A 25577-nucleotide genomic window follows, 5' to 3' on the forward strand; every position below is an offset into this window, starting at 1 on the left:
AGATTCATTCTTTTATGTTGTTCATGCAACATGCTAATCGCTCGTGAGGGATGGGCTTTGTCAGCCTGGGGGTAATTTTTCCCCCTTGCTTTTGTGATGAGAGGAATTTGGTTGCAAGATGGCTGGTAACTTATCTGGGGGGCCCGGTCCAGGGTGAGAAATAAAGGCTGCCGGTCCTATGTTTGAACAGGTGACCTTGCCCTTGGAACCAGGTGAGCTTGCTGCCCGCGGACAGGGCTGCTAGGAACCCATCAGTTAGTACAGCCTTGTGAAAGGACCCACATGTGAAAGAGTAGGAAACAGACCAACAAACTGGCTTCCCTGATGCTGAAACTGCTGATTCATTCTAAGACCTCCTGCAATGTGCTTCTCCCTTACTGCTGTTGTGTGAAACAACCCCAAACATTACACTATGCTCTCCCCTCCCCATGCATTCCTTACTGAGAACAGCTTTAACCCAGAGGCTCTGCTCCAGGAAGGTGGTAACCGGCTGATAATCTCAGAAGAATGGACAGACCCTCCAGAGTTCCTCTGTGAGGCCAGGAGGATCCATCGAGGTTAGGAGCAACGTAGGACGCTGTAGAACACCCTGATTGTTAATCCTCTTTTCTGTTCCATCCAGTTTTTCTATTAAACCTTAAGACCCCAACACCAAGATGGATTCAGAGTCCCTACGACATGAGTCTGCTGTGACTCCCCTTTGCCTGGCAAAGCCATAAAGCTGTTCTTTTCTGATTCTCCCCAAACTCGGCCTCCAACTCTCCACCTGGCTATCGGGGTGCAGAGGCTGGTTTTGCAGCAGCAGACGCCTAGGTCCTGCAAGAGGCGAGGTCTAGACAGCCCGCCTTGCTGGCCAGCATTGACAGTGGGTGTGGTGTTATAGCTGAGGCTTGAGTGTGCTGTTTGGCAGGGCTTCATGTTACATTTGAACCTTGTTTCCCTTGGTACCTTTGGCCAGTGTCATGGGAAACCATTGAGTTGCTGCCTTCCTACTGGGATTCCAAGTCCCCTGGCCCACCCCTTCCTTCCTCTCAGGCTTGCCCTGGGATTTTCTTCTGTGTTGACATTCCTCAAGGGAGAAGAGTGTTGGCTTCCAGAGAGAGTCTGCTTTCTTAATGCCTGGAGTACCCCCGCCCCAGTGACTTGGAAAGGGCCTGGGCCAGAGGGCATCTGAAGGCAGCCGTCAGTGTCAGACTCCATCGCTGCTGCTCCTCGTGCCGCTCACTCCCCCAGCCAGTGCTCCGTGTTGAATCAAACACAAGAACCCTCACAGAATTTATGTGATGGCTTTCTCTTTGGTGGAGAGTTTCCATCTCAGTCTGGGGCTTCTACTTCTTTTGGAAGCCCTACCAGGATTCCCGTGCAAACCCCGTGCCTGGTAGCCTGCCTTGATAGACCCCAGATTCCTAAGGAGTCAGACGAGCAGCTCTCTTAGGGAGATCTGAAGGTCATTTATATCATACATCGCTTTGCATCGTGTTTACGTATGTGATTTGCTTTTGCTTGGGCTATTTCTAAACTTCTTTTCCATTCCCTGGGTGGGAACTGGGAGAGGGGAGAGAAGGAGCCCACACACTTCAAGAACCTCATGGGAAAGTCGGCACCTGATCATCCCTCTTGTATACAGTCATCTACACGTGCATCAGGGAGAGTTGCTTGCTATTAAATTCTCTTATCTTTAGGAGCCCATCTTTTCTGCTTTCTTCCCCTGCTCATTTACTACCAGTCTGCTGTACCCACTGGCTTCCCAGAGAAATGAAGAATCAGTGGGAGCTGATTGGAATTTTTTAGATGCATAGAAGCAGCAGGATAGTTAAGCCACGATTGGGTGTGCTAGTCCCCAGCAATGGCTTGTATCAAACAAGGGTGTGTGTGTGTGTGTGTGTGTGTCCCTCCCCTTCCTGATTATGGCCCTGTAATTACCCTTACCCTACCCCAGAACTGATTTCCCGTCATAATGTTCCGATGGAAGGGGTAGGTTAGTTAGAGGCTTTAAGGAAATGGTTTACCACCGCAGCTCATTGGCGGCGATTAAAATGCAAATCCTCTCACTCAGTAGGTAGAATGGTGCTTTGATGTGTCCTTTTGTTGGGTGGTGGTTGGTGGGGCAGGCGGGGGAGAGGCGTCAGCTGACTTGTAATGAGGGCTCATCAGCAGAAATTGCTTCCTTTCTCTGCTCTCAGGCAGTCTGGGGGAGCGCTGAATTTTGGGAAATGGAACCAGGGCACAGAGAAGAAAGGGCTGGCTCTGCCCACAGCCAGGCCTGTGTGGTGCAGAAAAATTTTTCAGGCAGAGAAACCTTCTCTCTGTTTGTAGTGTCCTCTTGCTTGAGGGTGTGTGTTATGATGAAAACTTGTCCCAAGGGTGAGGATGTGGGGTTCTCACTTAAGAAAGTATAACCAGAGAAGTTCTGAGAATCATCTCTCTTCACAGAGAGATCTGCCGTAGGCTCTCAGCGTCCATTCCCCTGGGTCAGCCAAGTTCTCCAGCAGTGCATTTCAGCTGACTTAAGACAGTCTGAAGACAGTGATTACCAAAGTGTCACGAATGGATTTAAGTTGTCATTTAAATGTATGTCATATAGCATTTGTTTTTGTCAAGTAGTCAAGCAAGGGTGATCAGTAGGACTTCTCCAAAAGGTGAGGGAAAATTTTGGTCTAGAGCAAGACTGTCCATTGCTGTAGCCATATGTGGCTAATGAGCTCTTGAAATGTGGCCACTTCAATGAAATACTACTCAGCCATAAAAAGAATAAAATAATGCCATTTGCAGCAACATGGATGGACCTGGAGATTGTCCTACTAAGTGAAGTAAGCCAGAAAGAGAAAGAAAAGTAACATATGGTATCACTTACATGTGGAATCTAAAGAAATGACACACATGAACTTATTTACAAAACAAACAGACTCATAGACATAGAAAACAAACTTATGATTGGTTACCTGGGGGGAAAGAGGAGGGTGGAGGGATAAATTGGGAGTTTGGGATTGGCAGATACTAATAGATAAACAACAGGGTCCTACTGTATAGCACAGGGAACTGTATTCAATTCCTTGTAATAGCCTATAATGAAAAAGAATATGTATATATATGTTTAACTGAATCATTATGTTATACACTAGAAATTAATACAGCGTTATGAACTGGCTATACTTCAGTTAAAAAGAAAAAGAAACTTGGCCACTTCAGTTCAAGATGTGCTGTAAGGATAATGTGTCCTTGAAATTTTGAAGAATTAGTAAGAAAAAGAAATGTAAAATAACTCATTAATAGTTGTTTAATATTGTTTCCATGTTGAAATAATGTTCGGATATATTGGGATGAACGACACACACCAAAATTAATTTTACCTTAAATTAAAATTTTTTTTAAAGTGTGGCTACTCGGACTTGATAATTATCAACGTGTCTCAGATGGTAGTTCAATTGGGCAGCACCAGGCAGGATTTCATCTTAATTCTCCTTTTTCCCCACTAGAGGGAGCTGTGTCCTAACTTCGGGCTGTCTTCGTGCTTAGGCGGTAAACTTCACTGCTTTGGAATGTGCCCTTTTACAAAAGACGGAAAGAACTCAAGTTTTTGCTTTGTTTCAGTTCTGCATAATTCTAATGTTTCTGGAGCTTGCACTTTGTAGGAAAGTGAAGCCAAAATGGTAGAGGCAAGAAGCAGAGAGATTTTCTACCCTCTTTTTGTTAAGAGTTCAGACAGACCTGTTACTTGGTTGGATTGTAGTAGCTTGCTGTTCGAGGGCTGTTCCCTTGGGACTTGAGTCTGTGTACAGTGCGCGCGCACACACACACACACACAATGTGGCAGGTGTGCACCTGTAGCAGAAGGGACCAGGGCATTCACACACGGCCACAGCACCTCCTGGACCGTATGGAATTCAGTGTAAGTGTGTTCCTGAGTTGTGCCCTGGGCCCCAGGACTCTGTGCCCTTCCCTTTCTTTTTCTCCTGGGGGCAGTGTTGCCTGTGGTTGGAGGCTGTGGCTGCTGTTTGCATCTGGTGTGTGTCAGTCTGCCCCTTGATCCTAGTCTGAATCCAGCATCGTTTCATGATTATGTTTCACTGATGCACTCTCTCCTGGTTTTCCTTTGAGCTTTCTGGGTAGCTCCTTTGTGATCTTCTGTGTTTCTTGTGGATTTGTTGGTCCGATAAGCAATGGATTTTTCTTTTCTTGTCTGTGCCTTTTGGGGTGGTCTCAGCCATTCTGGACTTCATCATTAACCCTTTATTGGGGGCTCTTAAGCCTTTACCTCCAACTTTAGCACTCTTTTGAGCTCTGTCCATGCCCACCCAGCTTCCTGTTAGACCTCACATAGACACTCCAAACTCCTTACTCGCCACAGCGCTCCTTACCTCACCCAGCATGCAGTAAGTCCCAGGAGGGCGAGAGCCATGCCAGCTACTCCGTTCCTAGTATTTCATGTCATGCCTGGTTATTGTTCACCCTTCAGAAGTATTTGCAGTCAAATGCTCTACCATTTAAGAAGTACTTGAATGAAGACTTTTAATATGTTTCTTGTTTTAAACTACTTGTATTGTTTACTTATAAACACACGTATGACCATTATACAGTTCCATACATCATCTTAGTAGCATGTACCATCTCTTGGGGTTATGACCATCATCATTTGGTGGCATGGTTTGTTTAAAAACTTTTTTCACTATCTGTACAAAAGTGGGGCATTTGCCCGATTCCTCCTGTGATTCGTGTGTTGGAAGCTTTCTCTCTTGATCCCTCTCCTTTTGTGACCCTTATTACAGTGTAAAGGGACATTTCCATCAGCCCCACCATGTATTTCCAGGAACTTAGGTCACACAAATCAAAGAATGTGACATGTTTCTATGCATGTAGCTCAGTCCACAAGCGGCTTTCCCAGGACGTATTCCAGCTTCTTTTAGTGTCTTTCCTATCAAACCAACTCAGTTTTATTTAGATTTGTGACTAATGGACACTGTTTTTCTTGTCAGAACATGAAGAGGAACTGGACCAAGAATTTGACCTGGAGACGGACACTTTATTTGGAGGATTAAAGAAGGTACAAAGTGGATAAATGATAAACCTTTTCAGTTTTCAAACCTGGTTTCCATACTTTGCATCATTTTTGTGTTTGGCGTTGACTCAGGCTTAGTATTCAGCAACGGCTGGACATTCAGTACCTTTCTTGTTGTAAAAGCCCGCCGTGTGGAGTAAGGTGTTCCCCCTGTTCTTTCTTGATCTTGTCCTGTGTCCTCTGCAGACACCAGAGGTCTGGATCAGTAACCTTATCAGTTCACACACATTTCCCCTTTGTAAAGTTTTAGAAGCTCCTTCCTGACGTAGCCGTATCTGTTGGAGTCCAGTGTGACTCCGGAACACTCCCTATCCCCACTGCTGGCAACCAGAGGAGCTGCTTCCTTCCCGCCTCGGGTGCGCTGCCATCCACACCCTGCAGAGCAGGAATCTCCTCCATTCGGCTCCCTGAGCCTGGGGTGGCAGCCGGCTGGTCATTTAGGTCATTTACCTTCCATGGCAGCTCCCTGTGCCTGCTTAGATGGCAGGCAGGTGGCCACTGTGGCTCTCCTACACGTGATGGTTAGCACTTGTGTTCTTCAGGGTATGTTGTGCGTAGGTACCAGACCCTCCTCTTCTAGTCTGAGAGATGCTGGACTGCTTTCCTTGTTCCACCAGGACCCCTTGCCCCATGAGGCTGGGATTGCTCTCTTTCAGTTAGCCAGGACCCCATTCCAGCAACTACTTGGATGGCAGGAGGTCTGGCTTCAGTTCAGGATGCAGGGTTCAGGTCAACTCTAGTGATAGGCTGTGTATTCCTTTGTAGGCATTTTGCTATGTTTTAAAAATGATATCAAAACATTGTTTCTTTCTCTCTTGGCTCTCAGTGTGTAGTGTGCCAGATATATTATAAGTTCAATCAGCTTTTGGAGGCTGGCTTGGGACATAAAATAGTGCCTGTACCCCAAGCACTGAACACCCAACCTATAAATGAACTTTGGAAGACAATTCATTTCCAAACTGGGTACTGCCTGTACTGATATGTTCCTACTTTGAGAGCTGCAGATCTTGCTTAGAATTGAAGAAAACTGACTTCACTTTCCATTTTGATTTTCTAGGGTAACATGTCCCTTCTTTCCAGCTCTGACTCAGTACAGAGTCCTTCCCTGTGGGATGCTCTTCTTGGTGGCTCTGCCCATTAGACATTCCCATGAAAAATTGAATGTAAATTGAATTTTCCTTTGTTGCATCTGTTTGTAAATGTTTCTGATTTAAATAAGCCCTTTATAGGATTATTACTAAGACACGTAAGGTGGGTGGTATTGTGGCCACTGCCGCAGTGAGGAAATTTGGGAAGCTTTATGTCACAGTGGAATTTGAGTTGTAACAGGAGATAGCCCTTGGGAGTGTCTGGGATCTGATTTTTAGAAACATAGTGCTGTTTGCTGTCTTACAATGGAAGAAAATGGTGCTTTTTTTTTTTTCTTTTAGAGTCACAGTTCAGGCATTTCAGATAATACTGGATTGTTTGCCAGGGGCAAAAATGAGCAAACTCATTTTAGACTAAGAGACTTTTTGCTAAAGAGAAGCAATTGTGAGGCAGTCTGAGAAGCTGAACGAAGATCAGGCCCCAGCAAGTTTCGGAGCAGGCACAGATTTCACTGTGGAGGGGCAGGCTCAGCCCTGCTGGGTGTTGCTACTTCTAGACAAAGGGGCTTTGTCTTTGCTGACTTCCCAGCTCCCTCCACTCCATCCCGTTCAGCGGTTTGACTCCCTGCCAAGACTCTAGAGTCCTGGGGACATGACCTCTTCTACTCATTCTCCGTGACAACCCCCATCCCCCACCCCCTGTGATGGGTCAGTGGGTGCCAACATTCAGGCCAGCCCTGCCTTCGTGGAAAAGTGCCCAAGGTGCAGATATGTGCCCTTGGAGCTCCGAGGACTTTTTCCAGTCTGAAAAATCTGTCCCTCTGTCCATCAGACCATCCATCCATCCACCTGCTGCTACTGAGCACCCCTTGTCCTCATCTTTCTGCATCTCATTACCTTGCATGGTGTGTGGGTAGTTCGGAGTCCTAGAACGTAGAGGGAAAATGATGAGTCAATACATGAAGGAAATTGATACTGCGTCCTTGGCGAAGATCATAGAACAGCCCCAGGGGCCATACGTAGCCACAGGAGGTTCATTGATGTCTGCTGAAAGTCTTATTTCAGCTAAAATAGAGGCCTGGTAGGTTCTGAGCATTTCCTTTGGAGGTTCTGGGAGGTGACATCAAATGCTTTTCTGATCCAGATTCTAATCAGAAGAAAGCTATTAGGCATGAGGAGAAGTCATGCACTTTAGAAGGAAGCTTTTATATTCTCTGTCCAGTCCACCCTTTAAATGTTGCCAAACCTCAGTACTACTGACATTTCAGACCTGATAATCCTCTGCTGTGGGGGAGCTGTCCTGCTCATCGTAAGGCGCTCAGCTGCATCCCTGGACTCCACCTAGTGGACGCCGGTAGCACCTGCTGCTCCAAGTCGTGATAATCACAAAGGTCTGCAGGCGTTGCCGCACGCCCCCTAGCGGCAAAACCGCCCTTTTTGAGAACAGCCTGCCGTGATATTGAACGGCTTTGTCATGCTGACTTGCCATCTCTGCTTCTTTGCTCCTTCCATTGCGTCTTCCAGACTGTGCCTCACCTCTTCCCTCTCTGGTCCTCACTCACGCTTGCCCCAGTGTCTCCTGTCACGGAAGCGTTGCCTGGACCCCTAAATTGGGCTTAGTGCCCGTAGTTCCTGCCACTTACCTGCCTCTCTTTCTCTTTTTTAAAAAAATCGTGTTTATTTACTTTTTTAATTAAAGGATAGTCAGTTTAGAATGTTGTGTTAGTTTCTGGTGTGCAGCATAGTGATCCCCTTATACATACATGTATGTTCCTTTTCATTATAGGCTATTACAAGGTACTGAATATAGTTCCTGGTGTTAAGCAGTAGGATCTTGTTGAGTCCACATCTTTTTTTTTTCTTTTTGACTTCCTTCCACAGATACAGCTTTTAATGGATGTATTTCTGTGCCCAAGTCCATACCGAGTGCTGGGACACAGTACTGAACCAGACAGACAAGGTTCCTGTCCCAGTGTCTCCTAGTGGGGACAGACCGACAGCAAGTAAAATGAATAAACATAGTGGCCACAGATGGAGCTAAATGACATGAAGGAAATGAACAGGGTGATGTGACAGTAATGCTTTGGATCGTATCTTGTGCCCTATTATGATAAGTATATATGTGCAGTTTTACCTTGTATTATCCATCCTCCAGCAGACTGTGAGTCCCACAAGGGCAGGGCTGGGGTTTGGTCAGTCCTGTGTCTTCAGTGTAGAGTAGGTGATGATTTTATGGAATTTAACTGCAGGAGGGAGTGAATTACATGATGCCAGGTTGCAACACTGGAGTAAAAGGCATCAGTCCTGGCTCCACCTAGACAGATGTGTAGCTGACTGCTCAGTGGGGCCGTGTTTATGGCCAGAGCAGGGAGAGCCCCCATGTGGGCAAAAGCAATCACAGACTGCTAGGGGGAGGGAAGGACGGGGGAGGCTGACCTTCAGCCGAGCTCCACAGAATGGGTAGGGTTTGGCAAGATCATCAGTAGAGGAGATGCTGTTCCAGAGGGGCTCCCTGTCATTGGAAAGGGAGTGGACGTACCAGGGAGATGGGGACTTAGGGGGTAGCTTCACTTAGGACAGCAAAAGGGCCCTGACCACAGCCCTCCAGTTGTTGACAATGGTAGAGTTTGGAGGATTGCAGCCCTAATCAGGAATCCTGCTGGGTCTTGTAATTCCTTTGGTGTAAATCCGCTTGCTTTTGCCAAGACGCCAGATGGGGGGAGCTTGGGTAGGCTCAGCTCTCAAGGACTGCTCAGATTCCATATGCTATGACATTTGCATCCTGTTTTGTGATCTCTGCTCTTTCAGGCTCAGAAGCGCCTCCCTCCTCGGGCTCCAGGGGCCTCCCAGAGCAGTTGTGTGCTGGGAGCCTGTGTGTGGCCAGGGGTGAGTCGACCCCAATGCCTTTCTGGCTCTGGCCATCTGTCCTGGTGTTTGTGGTTCCCCTCTTTCCTCTCTCTCTTTTTTTTTTTTTGGCCAATGTTCTTGCCCATTGTCCCAAGGAGATATAGGAAACTTTCCAGTGGCCACGTTCTTGCTTGATGTTGTAAGCTTGTTCCTAGACAGCAGGATCTGAATCACGTGATTCAGATTCAGATTCAATGACGTGAATGAAGCTCTGTGTTGGGCTGTATTGTCATGAGTTTTTTTCCCTTTTATTTCTGACTCAAGGTAGTTGACATGATGGAAAGGATACAGGTTTGGAGTTAGAGGGACTTGAGTTCAAAATGTGCTTTGTTCCACTTCAGAAAATTACTTACCTCGTTGGAGCTTTAGTTTTAGTTTTTGGAATATGGGAACAGGAAGTCCGAGTGTAGAGAAAGAGATGGATGTAAAACACCCAACATGTACGTGCTCAGTACAGAATGGATCCCCAGTCTATGTAGTTGAGGTCATTATTTTGTCCTTTCAGGGACACTGACATCCTTGGTTTAGAGTTAAGGTTCGTGGACTCCTCGTCTCCGGCAAGGAGATAATGTTCTGCAGAGAAGCATTTAAATCTAGAAGGGGACTGATTGCTGCTGAAAGGAGCTTTCAAAAGCCTAATGTGTTTTGGAGAGTTTTCCGTGTAATCAATTTTTCAGTTCTTTCCTGAGGCCACCTCCTCCTGTGACAGCTGGGAAATGGAGGCCTACCTGTGAATGAGATGTTCTTTCAGAAGTAGAATCAGAGGAGGGGATCTTGATCACTTGTGTCTTTGAACGAGGAGAGAGGAGGTCATTGTCTAAAGTAAAGACACAGCCTTCAGCCCAAGTGTTGCCTATAAAGATACTTCCTTGTAAATTCCTCTGTATTTCGATACTTCAAAAAAAAAAAAAAACCCAGCCAGCTCCTTTTTGAATCATTTACAAATATTCATTGAGTGGCTGCTGAGTGAGAGGCGTCCAGGCAGTGTGCTGGGTGCTGGGAGGCTCTGGCCTGCTGGGCTCATCTCTGTCCTCCGGGGGACCCATTGTGGTGGGAGGGTGGTGATGATGAGACGGTGAGGTCAGTGAGGCAGCCGTCCCTGGGTAACCCAGGCCCACAGGAACGGGAGCCGAGGAACCGGAGAAGGATGGGTGAAGGGAGGAGCATGCTGAGGACTGGATTTGAGAGAGGGGTCGTTCAGCTGGGCCGGGAGGTTGAGGGAGAGGATGGGATGACACAGATAGACAGAGGCTGGACCATGACGGCCACTGGGTGCCATATGTGGGATCTGGACCTTATTCAGAAGGTTCCTGAAGGCACTCAGGCCCTTGCCGTTTCTTCTGAGGACTGTCTCAGGAGCCTTGTGATCTCCCTGCCTTGCCCGCTGCTCCCCGTGCCCCTCACTCAAGATTCGTGCCTCCCTGGAGTCAACATCCTGGAATGTATAGCTCATAATGTTGCTCAGAAGCCATTCGTGGCTCCCATTTCTTACAGTGTCAAGTCCAGACTCCGAGGCTGAAACTCAGCCCCATTTGGCCACTGGCCCTGCCTTGTTTTGGCCGTCTCATCTCCTGGGCCCCCTGTGCTTCTGAGGAACAGGATGGCCTGCCACTCCCTAAGGATGACGAGGCCTCGACGTTTCCCACCCGTGATGCTCACGCAGACTGGGGTGTGCTTCCCTCCTGCTCGAGGACCAGCCCCCGTGGAACCTTCCTGGATGCCCCCCTTTGTTCCTCCCCCTGTTAGCATGGTTAGCATGGATTTCTCCCTCCTGTGAGCTCCATTCCCAGCAGTGTTATCCAGCAGTTCCCTGTTCTAGATGTAAGAGGACCTTTCATCTCTGCTTCCCCCAGCCTGACGCACAGCGGGTATCCAGGAGCAACTGTTGGGTTCAGGTGGACGTGCCTGTCTGGCTGGGGACTCACCGTGAAGGACCGTTGGTCCCTAGGCAATGCTTGCTATGTTGCATGTGTCTAAACTCTGGCAAGTTATGGAAGCTTAGGCCTCCCCTCATTTTCGTTAAGCTGTTGTTTCTCCTTCTCAAAGATGATTCCAGCGATCCTGTCCTATCTGCCTCCCTCCATCTGATGGGAGCAGACTAATAGGCAGTTTGGCTGTGCGTGTGAATTTTCAGCCTGTCCTTATTAACAGCAATTCGGATTTTATGCAGCCTTGTCCCTTCACGGAGGGGCTGCTCCGCAGAGGCAGATTTTGGTGTCCTGTGCCAGCCCCTGCGGGCAGAGGGAGAGCGGGCTGACTAGTGTCCCAATGGTAGGGGCGAGAAACCCACAGAGCAGTGGTGGAAGGAAGGTTCCCGAGCACACATTGGGCTTGATTCCCTCTTGGCAACACGAAGCGCTCCTGCTCTTAACCTGTCAGTACGTTGTCCCTTGTCTAGTCTCATCCCTGCTGGATTTCCTTCCTGATAATGTAGCAGATTTGCAGTGAGGCAGGAAAAAAGCAAGGTGCTAGTGATTTTCTGGGGAGGACAGGCAAGCGAAGCGCTCTGCCATGTGTAAAAATAGGCGCCGCGATGAAATGGATACACATCACGTTTGCTTATTAACTCAGCCACCAAGTCCCTGGCTCTGTTTTACATCTACCAGTTCATGGACGATATTATTTAGTTCATTATAAAGGTCTGTGGGGGTGATAAGGCGAAGTTAGAACCAAGGGTTTGGCCCTGCACAACTGAAAGATCAGATAAGTGTGTGTGTGGAGGGAGAGGAGAGAAATAGAGACTGAGAGAGACAGGCTCCCCGTGAATACTTACTAAAATCTTGAGGTGTTGTTTCTGAATGGGCTTGGCTGCTCACTGCTCACAAGCCAGTAATTCGAGAGGCAAGTATCAGTAGAAAGGAAAGATGCTTTAATCAGAAAAGCTGGCAATCTGGGGAGAAGGTGGACTTGTGTCCCGAGACCAACTGCAAAGGTTCTGCTCGGCCATGATGGATTTTAAAGAGAAAAGGGAGGGAAGAGTCTCAGTGAATCGTCCATCAAGGCAGGAGGCTGGGTTCCGCATCCTTCTCCACTGCGTGAAAACTGGCTGACTCTCTTCAGATGTTATTCTTTTGCCTGCGCGATCTGCCTGCAGGATTGTTGGGGGGCTGTTGAGGGTAGAGAGCTAGTCATTCTTTAACTTCTTTTTTTTTTTTTTTGACACTTTATTGTGGTATGGTTCCTGTACAGTAAACTAGACATATATCAGATGTACACTTTGATAAATTTTGAAACCACCACCACAATCAAGATAGCTAACATTTCCATCATCCCCAAGAGGTGCAATTTTCGAATTCCCAATTTTTCCCTTCCCACCCCCTTTATTCTTTAACTTCTTAATTCTTCATTGTTACTTCTTTTGATCTAGGAAGAGAATCATCAGGTTAGGAAAGGCATGGTGTGCTTTCGGGAGACCACAGGTCAGGAGTTAGGTTAAACTGCCTAGTGACCTCATTCCTGTAATTTAGGCTCTTTTGAGGTTAGAGGGGAACAGAGATGGGCACACCGGAAAGGGGCAAAAGAGCTGCTTTCAGTGGGGATACAGGTTTGGAGTGGTGAGAAATTTCTCAGTCACAAACCAGTCAGTTTACAAGTAATTCTGTGCTTACCGACTGCTTTGTGGCCCAGCCTGCAATGGGTGTTGAGGGCTAAGGGAAGGAGGAAGCATGATTTCTCTGCTCAGGAAGCTACCCCTCCATCTGAGAATGCCAGGCCGATACATGGCTTTGAAAGGGATGATGCTCAAGTTAATTAACTAAGGGCAGCAGCATCAGTCAAGCTGAAGAGTTAGCAGGTGTGCACAGCTGGGGCAGCTGCCCTATTTGTGTGTCCTGCCTGAAAATCGGCCCTGGCATTAGATTTAGCAAAGCATTTCCATTTGTATAATTGTCCCTTGTTGGAGAGTTTCTAACCCTGGAATGGCCAGGCTCCCTGGAGGAAATGGATCTGAGCTGAGCCTTGAACAGAAGGACTGTGTTTTGGACCGACCCAAGTCTGGTCGTTTAACAAAATTTAAATTCTTTGGCTTTCCTCTTGGTAGCTTCTGGTGATCGGAGGTAGGGAAGAGTTAAATGCCTTCCTCTCCCACAACCCCACTGCCAGGTGGTACGTTACAGGGAAACAGTCCAGATCTGAATTCTGCCATGTGTGCAAACTTTTATTAATGGGCGGATACCAGATCTGCCATTGAAGCTGTTCTCTGTCCTTAGATTCTCCAACAAGCACTTGCAGGAGGGATTCGCCGGAGGCTGAGGCACTTCTGCCCTGTGGGCTGGAGCAGACACCCTGCGAGTCTGATGGGGGGACAGAATCTTATGAAGTAAAGGGATGTAGATGCAAAGGAGAACTGGAACAAGAGCTTTTCTCTCTCTGAAGCTCTAGGTGCCTACTCAGGGGATTCTGAAGCCTCATCCTTATGAGGGTCTTAGAGGCTGAGAAAGTTTCTAACCCACCACATGTGTTGAACAGTCTTCATTTATAAATGACTTATTTCTAACATCCTTTGTGCTAATAAACTCTCAGGAGCAGCTTTAGATACCTACACTGACATCTTTTGAATTTTAGCCGTGTCTGGAACTGGATTTCTTTCTTTCTTTTTTAAAATTGAAGTGTAATCAGTTATAATGTGTCAGTTTCTGGTGTACGGCATAATGTCTAGTCATACATATGTATATATATTTTTCATATTCTTTTTCACTAAAGGTTATTACAAGATATTTAATATAGTTCAGTTCAGCAGAACTGGATTTCTGATTGGGAGACCTCAGATGCTAACTCATTCCTGCTGGAATGTGGATTCTGCTTCTGGGCACTTTTATTAAGACCCTCGGGATCGATGAGTTCACACAACATATCCTATGGAAGTGCTCCAATGGACAGGATTCAGACAGTAGAAGGAGCAGAGATGATTTCAGCCTAGAGCAGGTTCAACAGTGGCTTGGAGCTGAAACTTGGGGAGAGATGTGGGGGAGTGGGGAGGAGGGGAAACACTTCCTTGTCTCAGTACATTCCCTAAAAGTGGTGCCTGTCACCCTTCTTTAAAAGGTTATTACCTTTTAAAATCGTGACATGACAGTTGATAAGTCTCTGTTAAAAAGAAATTAGAAGCAGCTGCAGGGTAAGAGTGAGATCATAAGCCCGTGGGAGACAATGTGAAGGGTGGTGTCTTTGTGTGGGAAACTGACTGAAGCCACTTTCTTGATAACAGTAGCTGCTGAAAAGTTCAAGGTGGGTGAGGGTTAGTTATTCCATAATTGTGCTTTTGGGTTTGATGAAGGCAATTCTTTGACTAAATTTAATCACACATGTAGACATTTATTAGACAAGCAGTACAAACCAGTTCATACCAGCCCCTCTCATGGCCCATTGAAGTGCCTGTAGGAGCTGGTACCACTGCTGTGCATGGCAGATACGACATTATGCACAGGGGAATTCTGAGCAATCTGTTTGCATCAGGCAACCAGAAATCCTCTAACCCTGTAGCTGAATACAGGACTAGGTGGGGCCACAGGCCCACCCCCAAGGGTATTTGATTTATATTTCTAGACTCTTGACCCCTCATCATACAGGGTAGGGAAGGGGAATGGCTCTTACCTTGTTTCAGCCAAAATTCCTGATATGGATCATAACAACTAACAGACAAATTAATAGGTTTTACCAGTGGGAACTCATTTAGCTTTATGATTATAGAGCAAATAGAAAACAAACAAAAACTAGCCTACAAGGTTCATATCATGAACCTTATATATACAAGGTAATATGAACAATGAGTTAATAGAAACCACATGAAAACATCATATAGTTAAGAAGTAATGTCTTTTATTAAAACAACAAGACTAGCCCTGCCAAAAGCAAGGCCTCAAAAAATTAGTTAGAGACTCAGAGTTGTTTCTCTCCACGGAAATCTTTAGTAAAAGGCGAAAGATTTATTCGATCTGAAGAGAAACCAGAGCATACCCTAAGCTTCCGAAGCTCACCTCTCCAATAACCACAACTCCTACTTCACTGATGGTGGCTCTTTATCCCCAACAGCTATTTCCTGCCTAAAATTTGTGCAAGGAATTTTGTAAGCACACTTCTTATAGTTAGAAATGTTAATTTTAAAGAAATACTCTTTTAAACTTGAAAGAATGGTACTCCGTGCAAGGAGCTATGGGTATGCAAATGAGAAGTCTGAGTTATCCACTTTGAGATTTCCCCAAATACCTTGGTATTCACAGCGTGCCTCTGGAGCCACCATTAGGGGGCGAAGTGGAGGTCCACATGGCTGGGCTCTAAACCCCATCCTGGTTCAACCACAGAAGCTGCAGTTTTTGTATATTGTATTTTGGGACTTTGAGTAGGGTTCCATTTCTTTCCTTTCTCTAACCACCAACACAGTTCAAATACAAAACCGCAAAGAACTCCCCTGCTGCCTCTTTCTGCTCACACCCATCCTGCTCTCAGGATCCCTAACCCACGGAAGCCACCGTTTCATTTTCCATCTCATGATTTTGTCATTTTGAGAATGTTATAGAAATAGAATCATACAGTATGTTACCTTTTTGAGACCCGACCCCCGCCCGCTGCGTAAAGTCCTTGAGATCCATCCAAGTTGTGTGTTGTCAGTAGCCCATTCCTTTTCTTTGCAGGGTATTGGTTCATGCTATAGATAAACCGCAGTTTGTTTAACCATTTGACATTGAAGCCAAAACCATTTTTGGCTATTATCAATAAATCTGATATGAATACGGGTGTCCAAATTTTTGTGTGAACTTAAGTTTAATTTCTCAGGAATAAATTCCCAGGATTTGGATAGCTGGATTGTATGATAAGTATATGTTTGGTTTTATAAAAAAAAAAAACCGACAAAAAAAAAAAACCCAAAAAACTGTACAAACTGTTTTCCAAAATGGCTGTACCATTTTACAGTCCCGCCAGCAAGGTATGAGATACTCAGTTTCTCTGCACGCTTGCCGGCATCTGGCATTAGTAACATTTTACATGTCAGCTGTCCTGATAGGTGTCTAGTGGCATCTCATCACGGTTTTAATTTGCATTTCCCTAACGGTTAAGAATGTTGAACTTGGTTTCATGTGCTTCTTTGACATCTCTGTATCCTCTTTGGTGAAATTCTGTTTATATCTTTTGCCCATTTTCTACCTGGGTTTTATTTTTTTATTGTTGAGTTCAGAGAGTTTTTTGTATAGTCTAGATACTAGTCCTTTGTCACAGATGGTTTGAGAATATTACGTCTCAGTCAGTAGCTTGACTTTTCATCTTCTTAGTAGGGTCTTTCACAGCGTGCAGTTCATTAATTTTGTTTTCTCGTAAGGACTGTGCTTTTTGGTGTCATATCTGAGTGCTCTTGGTCTAGTTGTGTGGCCCCAAAGACTTTCTGCTGTATTTTTTCCAAAACTGTTGAAGTTTTGCATTTTACAATTACATCGATGATCCCCTTTGAGTTAATTTTTATATTAACTTAGGTAGAGGTTTATTATTGTTTTGCTTATGGGTGGCCAGTAGCTACAGCACCTTTAGTTGAGAAGACTATTCTTCCTCTGTTGAATTGTTTTGCACCTTTGTCATAAATCCGTTGGCCGAACTTGTGTGGCTCTGTTCCTGTTCCACTGAGCTATGTATCTTTCCACTAATACTGCATTTTCTTGACTACTGGTAAGTCTTAAAAAGTCAAGTATTCTAATCTAACGTTCTTTTTTTCAAAACTGTTTTAGCTCACTTAATTCCTTTGCTTTTCCAAATGTTTTCAAATGAACTTTTCTATATCTATGAAACATTCTGCTGAGATTGGGATAGGTTTAGTGTTATATATTTTTCTTCATCACTGCTTTAGGTACCCATTTTTGAGAAATTATATTTTTATTTTAATTCAGTTTTATTTATTTATTTATTTTATTTCTCTCAAGATTTCCTCTTTGATTCAAGTGTTACTTGGAAAAGTGTTTGGAGATTTTTTGTTATCTTTCTGATACTGATTTCTAGTTTGATTCCATTGTTGTCAGAGAATACATTCTGTACAATGAAATTCTTTTAAATTTGTTGGAATTTGTTTTATGGCCCAGGATATAGTCTGTCTAAGTGACTATTCCATGAATACTTGAGAAGTATGTGTATTCTGATGTTGTTGAATGGCATGTTCTGTGAATGTTTAGATCCTGTTGGTTGATTGTGGTAAGTTTTTTTTTTTGTATCCTCAATTATTTTCTGTCTAGTAGTTTTATCAATTGCTGAGAGAGAGGTGTTAAAGTCTCCAACTGTAGTTGTGGATTTGTTTATTTGTACCAGTTCTATCAGTTTTTGCTTTACATATTTTACAGCTGTGTTTGGTGCATACACATTTAGGATTGTTATGTCTTCTTGATGGATTGACCTTTTTATCATTATTAATGATCCTTTTTGATTCTGTTGATTTTCTTTCACAGAAGTCTACTTTATTTGATATTAATATAGCCACTACTACTTTCTTTTTCTTTTTAAACATGAGGTTTTTTGTTTTTATTTTTGTTTTTGCTTCAGGGGGTGGGGAAGTAATGGGGTTAACTTACTTATTTATTTTTGAAGTGGATGTATTTGGGATTGAACCCAGGACTTCCTGAATGTTAAGCATGCACTCTACCGCTGAGCTATACCCTCCCTGCTATTGCTTTCTTTTGATTAATGTTTATAAAGCAAACATTTTCTAGCCTTTTATTTTTGACCTACCTATATTGTTATATTTGAAGTGAATTTCTTGTAGACAGCATAGAGTTGAACTGTTTCTTAAAAATCCATTCTGCCTGTCTCTGCCTGTTAATTGGTATATTTAATTTGATTGGGGTCAGCTTCTCAAATCTATAGGTTTATTCCTTCTGCCGAATTTGGGAAATTTTTAGTTATTATTTCTTTGGATATTTTTTATCCCCATATGTTTCTCCTTTCTTTCTAGGATTCCAGTGACACGAACGTCAGGCCTTTTATAACTGTACTACAAGTCCCTGAGGCTCTGGTTGTGTTTTTCAGCCTAATTTTTTCTTTGTTATTCAGATTGTGTACTTTCCATTGACATATCTTTAAGTTCAGTGATTCTTTCCTGTGTTATCTACCTCTGCTATTAATAATAGCTTATCCAGTGAGTTATTTAATTTTATTTGGTTTACTTTCATTCCTCTAGTCCTGAGGTCCCTAGTCAGTCTGCCTTATTCTTTCCATCTTTCAGAATCTTCTTATGTTTGTTTTATAATCACGTCCGGCGTTTTTAGCAGTCCTTAGTGGGAGGGTTAGGGAGAAATATATTTATTGTATCTTGCCTGAAACTAGAAATCTCTGTGTTGAAGCATTTAAAATAAGTTCAGACATCATAAAGAAAAGAGAAGTCATTTTAATAACAAACAAATAAGTTTCTGCAGAGAGACAGCTGAAGCAATACACCGTGGGGGAATGGTTGGTGGAGATGTGCCTGAAAGATGTGGTAAGCTTTGGATCTTGTTCTTGTTTGTCTCTGTTCCCAGCCATGGAGGCACCTCAGCTATTGTGATGGCTGACCGTTCTATGGGATGCCTTGAAAGGGGAAGGTATAGAAAACCTCACTTCTGTGTGTTTCTCCTTTACTCTCATACTGCTGCTATACTTGTGATACTTCTGACACCAGATGTCCGTGGACTTTCCTTACACCAAGCAACTCTGCAGTACCGACTGGATACCAACAATGTAACTCATCTCTGACACTATCTACCTGGAGACAGCATCAGACCCACCGGTTAAGGGCTTGTCCTACAAGACTGCTCCCCCTACCTCCCTTAAGATGTTAATTGCAAGTCCAGTTTGTTACCTGTGTTTCTGACCGATCAGCTTTAAACTGGAGGTTCCCACCACTCCTTCCTCAGGTTCAATTAATTTGCTAGAACAGCAAATGTGGAAACAGTACGTGGGAAGGGGCATGGGGTTTTATGCTCCTTCCAAGGGTACCACTCTCCCAGCACCTCCACGTGTTCACCAACCTGGAAGCTCTCTGAACCCTGTACTTGTGACCTTTCTGTGGAGGCGTCCTCACAGAGGCAGGATCAGTCATTAACTTCATTTCTAGGCCCTCTCCCTTCTCTGGACAATGGGAAGTGGGGCTAAAAATTCTGAACTTGTAATCCTGGCTTGGCCTTCTGGTGATCTGCCCTCATCCAGGAGCCCACCAGGAGCCACCTCATTAGAACAAAAAACACTGCTATCACCTGGGAAATTCCAAGGGATTTAGGAGCTCTGTGTCAGGAACCAGGGTTAAAGATCAAATATCCAAACAAAAGGTGCTCCTAGTGCTGTTACCACAGGAAATTACAAGGGTTTTAGGAGTTCTGTGCCAGGCACCACGGGCAGTCAACAGTAGATATGTTTTCTATTACTTCACAGAGAGGTCTCTCTTTGAGAGCTTGGACAGCTAGCTAAATGGGCAAAGGGGACAGACTGAAGAGATACACTGGAAAACCCTTCCATATCCTCCGATTGCCCACTTTCCTGGTCTTTCATGGTGGGTAAAATTCAAGGAGAAACATGGTCTGCGGGGTTATGGAGAGCTCCTCTCCTCTCCTCTCCCCCAGCTGGATGTCAAAAATGTCAGTTTTTCCTCTTTCTCTCTTTCATCACTCTTATCTTTCTTAATTGGCCTTCTGCCCTGGGGACCTTCAACATTTTGGTATTCCATCTAGAGTTCCAGTTTACTAGTATTTGCCCACCTCAGAGATGTTATGTGTTAATCAGTTTTCTTGAACGTGTGAAGACTTCCTAAGCAGAAAGCAAATTCTCTGAACATGAGGGCCATTTAAGGGGCCACAGGGACCATTTTTTTCCCCCTCCATGTTACTGTGACTTTGTCTTCTTGGTATTCTGGAGAAGCGACATTAATGAGATGCGTCATCTATTAGCATAGTTTGTAGCTGGGGAATCTCACGAGCTTGTATAATTTGCTGTCTAGCCATCCTGTTCTATTACATTTTTTGGGTCATGATCCTTAACTTATTTATCAGCTTTATTAATTGTTTACAATTCATCTCTGTACATATCTTGTAGAAAATATGGTTAGTGTTTTTCAAGTTTGAGAGGTATGGGGAATATAATATAGTTTTTGTGCCTTTGACTTCATACTAGAATTTAATATTTCTTTTAAAAAATTGATTCTTAATTTGTCAGCTTTAGGACGAAAGGGAGAAATACGGACTAGAGAAAGTAGGGAGACAGAGTCTCTACATGTTTGATCATGTGTGTGCATACGTCTTAAATAATCTGAAGCAACTGCTAGAAAGTAGGTAGGTAGAGGTGTAGCCAGAGGATGTTACTGGGTTTAGGTTGGCATTTAGGTTGAAGAGATTCAGAGAATCCACTCACATCAATTAGGTCCCCGTGATGAATTAAGTCATCTCAAAGATGACTTCTGCAGAACATCATCATCATCTTTTGTGGAACACCTCCGCCCCCATTATACCCTGGACCAATTTGCCAGGCTTACATCCTGATGGCTAGTTAAGAGGCTGGATAGTACATGGTAAACAGTATAGTTCGTGCTGGTCCTTTTGACGGCACCCCCACCCTTGTGAGCATCTTCTTCACCTGGGCTGGATGGTGAAGACATTTGTTACTTACAGGGAAAAAAAAAAGTTTTGTTAGTGAAAACATTTTATCTTTGAAGAAGTGTTGATTGGGGAAAGAGTGTTGTCTCTGGAAATTGTAAGCAGTAAAATAATCTAGTTCAAATTATTTTAGAAACAGTAAAGCATCTGTTGAAAGATAAAACTCTTTCAATAATTGCCAAATGAATCATTAGCCTGAGTTCATTCAGAGAGCAGTACTTTGTGTAGAATTCCTACAGATTAGTCCTTTTTTTCTTTCTCTTTTGGAGATTTATAGGCCATTAAGGTGAGTCTGCTGCCTTCAAACGTACAGGGAAACATTTCTGTGTTCACATGTCTTATAAAGGTTTTCTCTGTTCACAGATAACTTTTGCTCAGTGTCATAGGGAATTAGGTATGATCTCAAAGTCATATGCACATAATGCTGTTGAGGAAAAATACATAGGCAAAAATGTCTGGTTTCTGTTGTATTTCTGTTTTGCAAAATGCTGGATATGAGGGTAGGGAAAACAGTAAACATATTTAGCTCTGCATTGTTTTCTCTGAGAAGAGTTACAGTGAAGAAAAATATAGACTGGTGGGTAAAATAGCTCATTTTCTATTTGGTTTCTAAATACATAAATAGATGCACTTGTGACTGGGAAACACTGCTGTCATTATCTTATTCTAGAACACTCCTTGGACTGACTTACCTGGTGTTTTGTTTTTTTTTCTTTGTTTCATTTTTCTCTGCTAAATAGTCTTAATTCAGAATAATGTTCTTCAAAGTGAATTATTTTCTTAATGCTTCTATTATAAAGCTGGAGCTGGCTGCAGCCAGAAGGAAAATATGTTGATCAAGGTTTCACTGCAGACAACAGAATCCACACCGGCAGTTTAAGCAGAAAGGACTTTACTGCAGGGATTTAAGTAGAGTTCAGAATAGTTGAGTGGGCTGTAGGGACAGGCACTACGTAAGCTTCCAGCAGCAATGCCCAGAGCCACTCACAGAACTGTGGCCACTGCACAGCTCCTGGCTTGAGAACGTAGTACTGGGGTGCGCTAGCAAAAGCCACTTCAACAGGAAGCTGCAGCGCCTCTGGCCCGACTGGATCCTGGAGTCTCTGTCGCGGCTGCTGCAGAAGAACAAAGGCCTCCGCCACCATTCTTCCAGAAGTCTCACGGCCGTTACATCCTTGTGTTCTTTCACCTTCAAAGTCTTCGTGTGTGTATTAGCCCATAAGAAGCTAGGTCGTAAGGAGACATGCTAGCTACAGGGAATTCTGGGAAATGCAGTTTTTTACTTTCCAGCCTTTAACGTAGAGCAAGTCCTGCTGGAAAGGGGTTGGAGGAGCGTTGACGGACAACTGGCAGTGTCAGTCATACAGAGCAGGTATTTTATTTTGAGAAGGTTACCGTGGTCACTTTCTCATAGCATTTTAGATGTTGCATCTTTCCTGAATACAAGCGTTCCCCTTTTGTTAACCATGGATTCAGTCTTTTTCAGTCCAGTTTCTGGAATCTTCTTTCCTTTATTTTCTGACTGGGTTTGGGCGATCTTGGGCAGGTCAGCTCTCTCAGATTTTACCTAGTGGTGAACTTGAGGTAACCGATTGTAACTGCAGGATGGGCTTCTCAGCTTCCCTTGGCGTGTCCTCGCAGGTGCCTTGGGGTTTTACTTGGCATTGGGTGCTTTAATAACATTTCAGTCTAGGGCCCTGGCCTCGTTAGCCATGGGATGGTTATGTTTTTAGCCAATGTTAATTTGACATTGTTTGAGGAATGTAAGAAAAAGCACAAAAGGAGAGTTTTGGCCCTCTGCCTGTGATAACAGTGCAGGACTCTGGCCAAGAGGCCAGGGGTGAGAGTGCTGTGATCTGGTGAGATTTAGGGCTGATGAGAATTCATGGCTAGAATAAGGAAAAATTTACTCAGTTCTGGGTTGGCAATAGAAGGTCTTCATTGACCAGGAGTTTTTTTCTTTTAACTCTCTGTCCTTGAACTACCAGATGATTTTGAAAGAGATTTGAACCTCTTCATATAAGTACATATGTTAAAAAAAGAAGAGGTTATTTGGCAACATTAGGAAATCATTTAAAATTCAAAACATTCAAAAGTAAACATTTAGTACTCCCATGTTCATAACAGCATTATTAACAACAGCCAAGAGGTGGAAGCAACCCAGATGTTCACTGACAGGTGAATGGATAAACACAGTGCGGCTGGTATAGCCATACAATGGTGAAATATTATTCAGCCTTAAAAAGGGAAATTCTGCCACGTGCTACAATATGGATGAACCTTGAGGATGTTCTGCTAAGTGGAACAGGCCAGTCACAAAAGGCAAATGCTGTATGATTCCACTTCTCTGAGGTTCCTAGAGCAGTCACATCCATAGAGACAGAAAGTGGAAAAGTGGTCGTCAGGGCCTGGGGTAAGGGGGGAGTGGAAAGTTACTGTCTAATGGGTAAAGAGTTGCAGTTTTACAAGATGAAAAGAGTTCTGGAGATGTGTGGTGGTGATGGTTGTGTAACAGTGTGAATGTACTTAATGTCACTAAGCTGTACACTTAAAAAGTGGTTAAGATGGTAAATTTTCTGTTATATATATTTTACCACATGAAACACAGACTTTGCAGTCCTCAGGACCTGGGGCTTTAAAATCAGGCTCTGTCATATATTGGCTTTGGGACCTTAGACGTGATATTTAAACTCTAAAAAAGAGTTTTCTTTTTAATATCTTGCTATAGGCAGAATCATACCACATATTAAATCTGTATGCTGTAGTCTGGGAAGAGGGCAGGCTGGATGAATGGGGGAAGTTTCTGGAATAGGCTGACAGGGTGCATGTGGAACCTGGAAGCCTGGCTGGGTCATGTAGGAGTGTGAGCAGGGAATCACCTCTGCTGAATAGTGAGCAGGATGATGGTTGCCCTGTATGTGAATTATCAGGTATGAGCTTTAGTGTGTCCCTGCCTGGGAATGGCGTGGGGGTGGGGTGAACTGTTCGGGAGTCTCTGGGCTTGTGAGCATTCAGCCGTAGGGAAGTGTAACTGGTGATGTAGGTCTCTCTGCTGCTCCAAATGCGGTCCCCAGGCCAGCAGCATCATGCCGCCCGAGAGCTTGTACGAAATACAGAATCCCAGAGCCCACCCCAGACTTCCTGGATCAGAATCTGCGTATTAACAAAACCTACAGGTGATCTGTGTGCAGCTGAAGTTTGAGAAGCACTGATGTTGAAGGTTGGATGTGGATCTTGGAGTTCACTCTCCCCTTTCTCCACGAAAAAGCCTTCCTGGTTCTGTCCGGCTAGAATTTATCCCCAGTTTATATGTGACTCCCTTACAGAACTGAAAAAGAGGTTTCTAACTGAGGACTGTAGGATTGAGAAAGGAAATGGGGGAAAAACAGCATATGAAAAAGTTGTTCTTGACTTGAGACTTTATAGAGTTTACCTTGACGTGAGTGATGGAGTTCAGAGTCTACAACACTTTTGCTTATAGCAGCAGGCAAGTCAGTGTTTTTCTCACCCAAATCATTAACCACTAGTTATTGGCCATCCTGTTCTATTCATTAACTCAGCCTTTCTGTCTGGTTATTTCCTTTAGGTAAATATTTTAAATGGAGAAGAAAGGACATAAGAAAAATGTTTTTATTTCCCTTAAATAGATATTTTCTGAAATAATTAGTGATGAAAGATTCTGTAATTTTGTTGTTGGAATTTGACTAGCAGAGTTTTCAACCATCCTGGGCCTTGGGATGAAAGATAAAAATTTGTTTTGGTTTTTTGTATATTATGTCATTTCTCGCCCCCCCCCAAATTAAACGTGGAAAACTTTTGAAGCATAGGTAAGCCTGAGGTCATGAATTCTACATGAAATTCTGAATGTTCAGAAACGTTACCTATATTTAAAAAGTTAAAATGTTGAGTTTTTTTCTTTGAGGGGGATAAAAAATTCAGTCTTGGTTTTTGGGTCTTTTTACCTGTATCCCTGTTACAAAGTGGCATTTTACTAGTGTAGCCTCATCGCATGACCTTTGAACTTCCTGGCCTTTAACAGTTAATTGGCTCTGCACTAATTTGACATTTTTTAAGATGGGGAAATGAGGGCTGGATCAGAGATGAAGCCAGATTAAAGTGGCATGGCCACGTCCTGGGCCCTGATGTGGTCAGCCTTTAAATGGAAGGAATTGGAGCAGACCCACGATTATCCTGGGAGGAAGGCCCTATGAGCAGGTTGTGTGTTTCAGGATCTTGGATGTGGGGAACACGTGTTGTTTGGGTATGCCCAGTACTGCTGTATTTCTTGATTTGGAAAATAGGAAAACTCTCTTTTTTTAGCAAGAGGCAAAATTTAACACATGATACAACGTTAGCTGGCTAATGAAGGCTGGGAAGCACATGGGACTAGCAGTTAACGGCAAGTAACAATTTTTAGTGAGTACCGTGTGCCAGGTACCGTTTTAAATTTCTGATTTACATAGACTTTCATTTAAACCTCACACATCCCTAGAAGATCAGTACTGTGATCACATGAGTAGGCAGAGCAGAAAGGTGAAGTGTCTCATTCAAGGTCATCGCAGCCAGTAGCCGGGTAGCTCTGTGATCCAAACCCAAGCTGAATCTGCAGCCTTAGCTGCTACATTTGTGACCTCTGCATCCATAGTCTGAGATGAGTCACAATCACTTTAATCTATATTTTACCTTCTGGAAAAAAAGAGTTCTATAGTATGTGTAATGTGTATGAAATTGCCCCCTCAGTCCTCAGGTGCAAGAAAGAGAAAAATCCTCTGAATCCAATTAAATTTGACTCAGAGTTCCACTTGTAGAGACTGTGAGGTGTTCGGTATCAATAGATCAATAGTCAGTGGGGAGTCCTTCCCCATCCACACCATTTGGCTAGAAAATTCTGAGGACCGCACATCCCTCCTCTGTCGCGGTGGTGCTGAGATGCGTGTT

The 25577-nt window shown here is 44.0% G+C and overlaps 1 protein-coding gene and 1 non-coding gene across 5 annotated transcripts in view; one reads left to right on the forward strand and one right to left on the reverse strand.

Annotated features, from left to right (window-relative positions):
- Nucleotides 1-25577, forward strand: part of HHAT (hedgehog acyltransferase) — a 278182-nt gene that overhangs the window by 23453 nt on the left and 229152 nt on the right. For all 4 annotated transcript variants that reach the window (XM_072948490.1, XM_072948488.1, XM_006198736.4 and 1 more), the window contains exon 3: nucleotides 4974-5041. In XM_072948490.1, the coding sequence (XP_072804591.1) occupies nucleotides 4974-5041 (68 nt within the window). The remainder of the gene's footprint in view (nucleotides 1-4973; nucleotides 5042-25577) is intronic.
- Nucleotides 14888-15004, reverse strand: LOC116285270 (U5 spliceosomal RNA). Its single transcript, XR_004194938.1, has one exon. It is a non-coding gene; the product is annotated as a U5 spliceosomal RNA (small nuclear RNA).

This window comes from Vicugna pacos, chromosome 23 (assembly GCF_048564905.1).
Source record: "Vicugna pacos chromosome 23, VicPac4, whole genome shotgun sequence".
NCBI lineage: Eukaryota > Metazoa > Chordata > Mammalia > Artiodactyla > Camelidae > Vicugna > Vicugna pacos.